We start from the raw sequence: 8,616 nt of genomic DNA on the forward strand, positions 1-8,616 counted from the left end.
AATACAGTTTTTATTATTAAAAGTCATGGGACCAGGACAAGAGTACAGCAATAAAATAAATGCAGAAAATACATTTGAAAATAGTAGAAATAATTGATGAAGGCAGGGGAAATGTGTCCAAGACAGTTTTAATCTGACTAGCATAACAATATGAAAAAGTAGAAATCTGTTTGTTTTAATAATGATAAGTTGCCTGGAGTTGCTGGAAGAACCATTGTATAAATATTTTAAAAATGTGAAATATTTTAAGGATATTCATAAACACCACCAAAATACAATCAAAAAATTATCTCAGCTGTAAAGGCAGATGCTGATGCTGATGATCAGACAGATCATAATGACTCCAGAACATGAGATGATGATGATGATGATGATGATGATGTACAGTGGCATTTGTTTGGGTGATTCTGGTCTGATCTGGTTTTCTGACAGACACCAAACAGTCAAACACTCATGATATCAATCAATCAGCACTAATCACTATCAGACAAACATGCGTATACTGTAATTGTTGCACTGCTTTAATAGAACTGCTTTAATAATAATAATAATAATAAAAAGTCACGGAATTACCTGTTATTGTTAACATCCATCCTATTGTTGCTGGGTAACAGCTGTAGTTTCCTGCGTCAGACACTTGTGAAAGTGAAGTGTGTCCCATACTTGGAATTTGTGCTCTGCATTTAACCCATCCAAGTGCACACACACACCGTGAACACACACCCAGAGCAGTGGGCAGCCAATGGGGTAGTTGGGGGTTCAGTGTCTCACCTCAGTCGTGGTATTGAAGGTGGAGAGAGCACTGGTTATTCACTCCCTTTAGTACAATCTCTGCCGGACCTGAGACTCGAACCCGCGACCTTCGGGTTACAAGTTCAACTCTCTATCCATTAGGCCACAACTGCCCCTTGTATTTGATGTATTGTATTGTAGTTTCTCATTGTTCTGTTACTGTATCAGTCATGACCAAAAATAATGGTGTTGTTCAATCTCCATGTGATAGTTTTGTTGCAGTGAAGTGTAACCGTTTCCCCCACAAACACTGTTTTGTTGATGTGCTGCCGAATCCTTTGCTCTTTAAATGATTTGGAATAATCTGATGAACAGACACACAAAATCACAGTAGTTTTTGAATAACTGCACTGTAAAATTGCTGGTGATAGTAAAATTGTGAAAATTATTTCACTGTCATCATGCAGTAGAAACATGAGGCACATGGCACTGATATTGTTCACATGGTGCTTAATCTTTTAACCTGATGCAAAAAAAAAACATTAGAATGCAATCATAATATTTTTCAACAACTGCACTAAATGGTAAGATAATAAATAAAATTTTTAATCATCAAATATCTTATACTTTATACTCATATTAACATGTATAATCCTGTTTAACAAAGTGAGACGAAGACATCATAAAACAAGTTAGGAGATGAAAGAAGCAATGATCTTAAATCAGTACCTGCATGAGTCAGGAGAATAATAACAACACAGAGATCCAGACGAAGAATCCTAGTTTGAAACTCAGCCATAACAGAATCAGGACGCGCAGTTTAAGGACTGTGAAAGAGTATTAACTCAGGATCTTTTAGATGTGCTGTAGAGACTGAACTAGTGAAGGAAGAAGTGAAGAGAGAGGGCAATGCATATAAGAGAGCTAATGAGTTTACTAAAGCAAAAAAAACTTAATAATTACTAGATAATGTGAAATAACCTGTATAAATTCACACCATCATCCATGTGCTTGACATACCATGACAGGAATTAGCAGCAAACCCTTTAATCAAACTTTATCGCAGACGATGCTTTATCGCACACCCCAGCCTCGACTTGAGAGGAAAATTAATCATCCGCGGTTGTGCGCGCACTTGTTTGCAGGAGCAAAGGTGTTTTTAGGAGTCTAGCAGACGCCAGACCACTGATTCGTCAAACCTGTTTTCCTGCAGTCCGTGTTCTTATGATTTCTGACTATTTTGTATTAAGTAACGAATATGCTTCGGGGAAATGTATCGGAGTAAAAGTATACATTTTAATTAAGAAATGTAGTGGAGTAAAAGTAAAAGTTGCCTGAAATATAAAAAGTACAGATACTCCTAAAAAATACTTAAGTACTGTAACAAAGTATTATTACTTCGTTACATTACAACACTGCAAATGGGACATATTGTATCTCTGAAAGAGAGCCATCATTTCCCATCCTCAACTCTCTGATTCTTTTATTATCAATTACATTTGCACCCTAAAACTCCAGCCTCAAGCCTCGCTTGTCATGTGATCAGGCGTCATGATGTTTGAGGTTTATAGTGCCATATTTGACATTAAGCAATGATTTGAGACTAAATGGAAGCATACATTACCTGTTGAAAAACACAATGATTGTGTCAGAAAACTTATAACTACATATATCATAAAGTGTTTATATCATATATCAATCGCTTCACAAATTTAATTCCTCACCTGCTTTAAAATAAATCTACATCAGGTAGAGGCAAAGAAAATCAGGCCAAAATAAAATGATTTAAACAATGAATGTTGTCTGACATATAAAAAAAATAAAATTAAATTAATTGTCTGTAATAAAAAAGTTATTTTTTTTTTATTTGCAGTTATTGATTCCTAAGTCGCATATGCACTTCAAATGATAGTGTACATACTTTACCACCTGCTTCATCAGATATATACCAGTTTATGCCTGTATTATTTAGTTTATCCAAGACAAGCAGATCCAAACACAAGTGAGTGTTCATGTGAAAAGTGAAATATGTCAAATGCTACTTCATTCTTTTTTGCTTTGTTTCACCATCTCTGCTAAAACAACAACACAATTTTCAGTAGGACTCTTATTCATCTTTCCTGTTGGTAGTGTTGCATGCAGCTCAGTGTTTATTATGGCACCACCTTGTGTTTTCCAGCATCTTTTTACCCTGATGGATCTTTTCTGTATTATTTTCACCACAACCCCCTGATTATTTATATTGATAATGATAAATGATCTAGTATCTAGTTAGGCATATCAAAGGTTAAAACTCATATTCTTCTGTATGAAAATGAAATTTATTTGCTAGATATTTTATATCAAATAAGCAAACAGCATTTTAGGGGCAAATACATATTCACATACAGATCCTCTGAGACTGAACTTATACTTATTTTGACGGTCCTCTAGCATCTCTAGCATGAAAATAGTCTCAGCCTCAGACATCATGCCCAGCATGAAAATGACTGGCAGACATCCTCCTGTATTGAGATGCTCATCTGATGAGTGTCAGACACACACTGCTGTCTTGAGAAGAAAAGATGCTCATGAAATGGTATGAAGACTGTAGACCTGATGAAGACAAATATAAAACAAGTGAAACACAAATAACAGTTCAAAACTCCTCTGAGCAATTTATAAGTGATCATGTATATTTATAACTGCTCATTTATAAAAATGACACAGTTTTCAATTAGATGGAACAAAAGTGATTTTACAGAGCAGTAGTTTGATTGCACAACATGTTTCCATCAAGAAGTGAGTCAATGATTCAGTATGTGTTGGGGGCCAGTGACAGACATGATGTGGTAAACATGTAGGTGTGTGTTGAGTTCAACTGACTTACACAGGCTGTTACTGTGTGTTTGTCACAGTCAGAGATCATCTTCACCTGTACAGATCATGCACAATTAGAAAAAATAAAATAAAATACTGTATACTGCATATATATATTGCTAGAAGTTGAACTTCTAAATCAAGAGCAGATTTAGGTGCTAAAGAATAAGCTGTTCAGTGGTAAATATACTTACATCCTCTGAACCAGAGTTGATCTTCTGTCTCAGTTTCCTGTTAAAATAATACAGAATTTGGAGAAGAACCGAAAATTCATAAGAAAAGCAGTGGCTGATCACTGTTTATGTAGTATGTGTGGATGTCTGTCAAATGTATGGCCTCTTTTAGTCCTTTAAAGTCTCTTAAAACTTTTCACACAAGTTTACTTCATTTTTCCACTAACAATCAGGGGCGGACTGGCCATCTGGACCTTCTGGAGAAGTCCAGAACGTCGGACTGGCTGGTTCATCATCAAAGAAAAATTGTGTTTAGTGACATTGACGGCTAACAAAAGAGGGCACTAATGCAATCTTTTTTTGCTTGTAATAAACCGAAACTGATGCGAAGGAGAGTGGACTCGTGATGGCAAGCAACAAATCTAAAGATAAAGGCGAAGTCTTTAGAGAACGAAAAAAAAAAGTGTAGAGACCGGCGCTACAAAATGCAAAAAATAACCGATGTTTGGCAATAGTGTTGCCAGAAGTAATGCAACTGCAGGCAGCTGTAGCCCTAATCTTGAGACGCAAAATAACTTTTTTTTAAGGGGATTGTCCCCCTTAAAAATATGATTAAAAACCACGCTGTGTATTGTAAATAACAATGTTTTATACTATAAATAATTGTGTACTAAAACAACTCAAACGGGGCAAAAAAGCATTTAAAGTTTAGAAACATTTTGAGTCTCCCCCTCCCTTGCCTCACAGTGCTTTGGTCCAAATGCCTGCTTTCCTCTTTTACATCACCTACACACACACAAGTCCGGTGAGAGAGAACAAAGTCAATAGTTGCTCCAATAATAACTCCAGGCTGTCAAGGCTATTTTATTCACTTAATACAGATGATGCTAATATATTTTTCGATGAATCAGCTATGTTAGCAATAATAACGTTATCTGCTTGACAGACAGGGTTGCCAGTTTTTCATAACAAAACCCGCGCAATTACTACTCAAAACTAGCCCAAAACTAGCCCAAACTAACCACGTTTCGAGGGGGTCGCCTGGTAAAATTTGCATTCCAGGGGCTAAAATACACGTCATTGGGGTCGCTTCAACCCGCGGACATGAAAAACAACCCGTGGCAACAGTGATAAAGTAGCCCAATTCCAAGGGAAAACAGTGGACTTGGCAACACTGTGATGGATAGTAATGTCTACAACGGACACAAGCGCTGTCACACACACACACACACACACACACACAACACACACAAAACATGAATACTCAAATTGTAGAATAGTTCTGTTGTTTCAGGTTTCTAGATTCTATGTTTACGTTTATCATTATATGTCATATACATTTTTTTCATTATTCTCTTTTTATGTAGATTTCAAGCATTTTAGTTCATATAATTCATTTATTTCAATCACTATGGGTTTTGTGATGTTATTTGCCATAAATGCGATGCATTGACGGCTGTAATACTGTGAGATAGTAGTGGCTGTTTGTAGTTGTGGTGGGGCCTATTTGGAGGGAAATCCAGGGCCGTTTTTTACTCCCAGTCTGTCCCTGCTAACAATATTAATGTGATGGAATTTATGTGGAATAAAATGATGACAGTGCATTTTATATATCCTAAATACATTATTTATGTTTATTATTTTAAAATCGAAAGTTTGTGTCGGACAAGAGTTAAACAATGAAATCTAAAAGTACATGTATACATAAAAGTATGGCAGGGGCTATTTAGACATCTACAAACTGTAAAAATGGTAGATGTTATTTACACAAACTGCAATTAGAAATTAAGAGCTGTTTGTGTTTAAGATAAAATAACTGAGCAATGGTGGGCAGAGTTAATAAAAAATAACCTTTGTCAGCAAAGCTGGCTATTTGAACTCATGCTTGAATAGACACTGCCTACAAATATACATTTGAAAAGTAGCAAATGATGTAAAATTATGAAAATTAGTGTATAAAGAATAAAGGAAGGTATTAAGGAAGCAGTTTATCACTCTATAGCATGAGCAGGAACATTCCTACCGTCAGTGTTTCTGAAGGTAATAAATGTAAATAAAAACTCATTGTCTCTCACCTGTGAATGCAGATGCTGATGGTGATGATCAGACAGATCATAATGACTCCAGAACATGAAATGATGATGATGATGATGATGATGATGATGTACAGCGAAATTTGTTTGGGTGATTCTGGTCTGATCTGATTTTCTGACAGACACAAAAGAGTCAAACACTCATGTTATCAATCAACCAGCACTAATCACTACTAGTTACTAGTCACTATAGTTAAAAACGTATACTTGCTTTACTGAACTCTTTTATAAAGGATATAGTCAATAAATATAATCATGTAATAACCTGTTATTGTTAATGTCCATCTTATTGCTGCTGGGTAACAGCTGTAGTTTCCTGCATCAGATGCTTGTATTTGATGTATTATTAATTCTCTTGGAGCTGCTGGGTCGATGTGAATCCTGTTTGAGCTGAAGTTTCTCATTGTTCTGTTTCTTTCAGAGTCCTGCCTAAAAATAACAAAGCTGTTCATTTTCCATGTGAAATCATCATCATATTGGGTTTTGTTGCAGTGAAGTGTAACTGTTTCCCCCACAAACACTGTTTTGTTGATGTGCTGCTGAATCATTTGCTCTTGATTGTATTTGGAATAATCTGATGAAAAGACAGAAAACCACAATCACTGCAGGTTTACAGTAATTTCACTGAATGGTAAAACTGTGCAGTAGAAAACAACAAACGTGCGAAAGCTCATGAGACACATAATACATTGTTCATGTGGTGTTTAATCTTTTAAACAAAACACATTAGAATACAAACACAAACTTTTCAACATCTGCACTAAATTGTAAAATAGTAACCAATATCATTTAGTCATCAAATTATGCTGGACATTTATCAGAATGCAAAAACAAGTGAATGGTACCTGCTTGAGTCAGGAGAATAATAACAACACAGAGATGCAGACGAAGAATCCTGGTCTGAAAACTGGCCATAACAGGACACTCAGTTTAAGGGCCGTGAAGGAGTGTAAACTGTTTTAATCTCCGCTCAGGATCTCGAAGGCTTGCAGACGTGCTGTAGAGACTGAACTAGAAAAGGAAGAGATGAAGACAGAGGGCGATGCCTAAGACAGCAGATGAGAATATACTTTTATACAATAGAAGAGTATTGGACATAAAAATCCCACTGTCAATTACACAGAATGCAGTTTGCATTGATCATATCCACATATTTAAATTTTTTTTTAAATGCTGCCTAAACATTTTTTTTGAAGATCAACTGTTCAAAGTGTGAATGCAAACACAGGTCATCTAAATACAATACTTATATATAACGGATGGTAATGTAAGATATACAAATATGTTTAGTTTTGTGCTTTTGTCTGCAGTGACCAGTGAAACCACAGAGCACATTTTCCACAGCAGAACTGTTACATCCTGTCACTGACTTCCCTGTTTACTGGGTTTATATGTATATTTCTCTATATTGCTCTGGTCTGTTATAACCTCTGGTATGAAAATGTGTTGTAGTTGTCTCATTACTTGTGATGTTCTTCATTGATAAGTCGCTTAGATTAGAGTTTCTTACAGAACATTACTGTAAATGTTTAGCTTATGTCTATGTAATGTTTATGAGTATAATATATTGTATCCGGGTGACTAAACATAATTTTATGTTTATTGCTGTATTTCTGATGTGCACTATTACAACCATACAACATATGTGCAACATTGAGGAACTGTATGAAGGCCAATGTCAACTCCTCAACACCTGCCTCAAAAAATGTCATAATAATTGTCACACATCCACATATACAATGAGATTCATTGAATTCAACAGATGTTCTCTACATCTTTATTGTTTGGTTAACTGTGAGTTTATAATGTAACATTATTCAAAATGAATATACACAACATTGGTGAGACCAAATGTTTGAACAATAAAAAACTAAAACTGAAATTATGTGTCTGGTTTTACAAATTTTATCATCAAATTGTTTTCTGTCTGAACAGGAACTTCTTTTCATGCACATGCTCATTATCATGAATAATTGAAGACATATTGAATATGCTGGTAAGAAGAAGAGGTTAAAGGGAATACAAGTATAATTCAGAGACCCTTGTATTTAGGGACACAGGTGGCTATTAAGTGAACTGCAGCCAACAACTTAGTTGCTCGTGCACATGTAACTACAAAATGCTTCCTTTAGCATGAACCTGAACACTGTAAGCACTCATTTCATGTGAGAGACTTCTTCACATAAAAATCAGTCTCCAGGCTTTCATTTGACAGCCTAAGATGTCGGGGAAGGTCTGGTAGGTCTATACGAACAGTAAAGCAGTGTGGTTATAATTATCCACACAAAGCTCAGAATGTTTCTCATGACCAAGAGCACTTCACATTCTTTGCAAATAAATAAAAATGGTTCCACAATCTGAAATCTTTTCAAAATAATTTCAACTCAAATTAATGTTTGATGTCTGCATGTGTTTATTTGGCAAGTAGTCGTGTAACATTTGTGTACATTAGTACAGCTATGGTTTATTTTGCAATAATGACCTACTGACTGTTCATACTTATTTTCGTATTGTGACAAACACAAAGATTTGACTGACCAGTATTACACAATAACAGATGACCACGTATCAAGGACATTTTCAGATATTGCAAAATTCATGCATGTATGGATAATTTTTTCATAAATATGGAGCCAATGACCTCTTTACACTATACTCCTGGTTGAGGCAATTGAGGCAAAACCCCAAGCTAAATCATAATTAACCACTAAATAGCACTTCACACATCAACCACAAAGGGGAGGTGTTGCATCTCTGTG

At 35.5% G+C, this 8,616-nt stretch overlaps 1 protein-coding gene across 1 annotated transcript; it reads right to left on the reverse strand.

The window, feature by feature from the left end:
- Nucleotides 1-3,300: 3,300 nt before the first annotated feature.
- Nucleotides 3,301-6,772, reverse strand: LOC107721822 (uncharacterized). Its single transcript, XM_016529991.1, has 6 exons — nucleotides 6,703-6,772; nucleotides 6,123-6,431; nucleotides 5,840-5,972; nucleotides 3,786-3,822; nucleotides 3,602-3,646; nucleotides 3,301-3,327 (listed from the first exon to the last, which is right to left on the reverse strand). Exons 1-6 carry the CDS (start codon nucleotides 6,770-6,772, stop codon nucleotides 3,301-3,303), a joined length of 621 nt encoding a protein of 206 aa, XP_016385477.1.
- Nucleotides 6,773-8,616: the final 1,844 nt, after the last annotated feature.

Source organism: Sinocyclocheilus rhinocerous, unplaced genomic scaffold (assembly GCF_001515625.1).
Source record: "Sinocyclocheilus rhinocerous isolate Xijiao unplaced genomic scaffold, SAMN03320098_v1.1 scaffold1415, whole genome shotgun sequence".
Lineage (NCBI taxonomy): Eukaryota > Metazoa > Chordata > Actinopteri > Cypriniformes > Cyprinidae > Sinocyclocheilus > Sinocyclocheilus rhinocerous.

Coding starts and splice junctions, on each gene's coding strand:
- LOC107721822 (XM_016529991.1), bottom strand. CDS start 6,772: ATGGCCAGTTTTCAGACCAGGATTCTTCGTCTGCATCTCTGTGTTGTT. Junction 5,973..6,122: donor ATGGACATTAACAATAACAG/GTTATTACATGA, acceptor TGTGTCTGTCAG/AAAATCAGATCAGACCAGAA. Junction 3,328..3,601: donor AACACACAGTAACAGCCTGT/GTAAGTCAGTTG, acceptor TGTCTTCATCAG/GTCTACAGTCTTCATACCAT.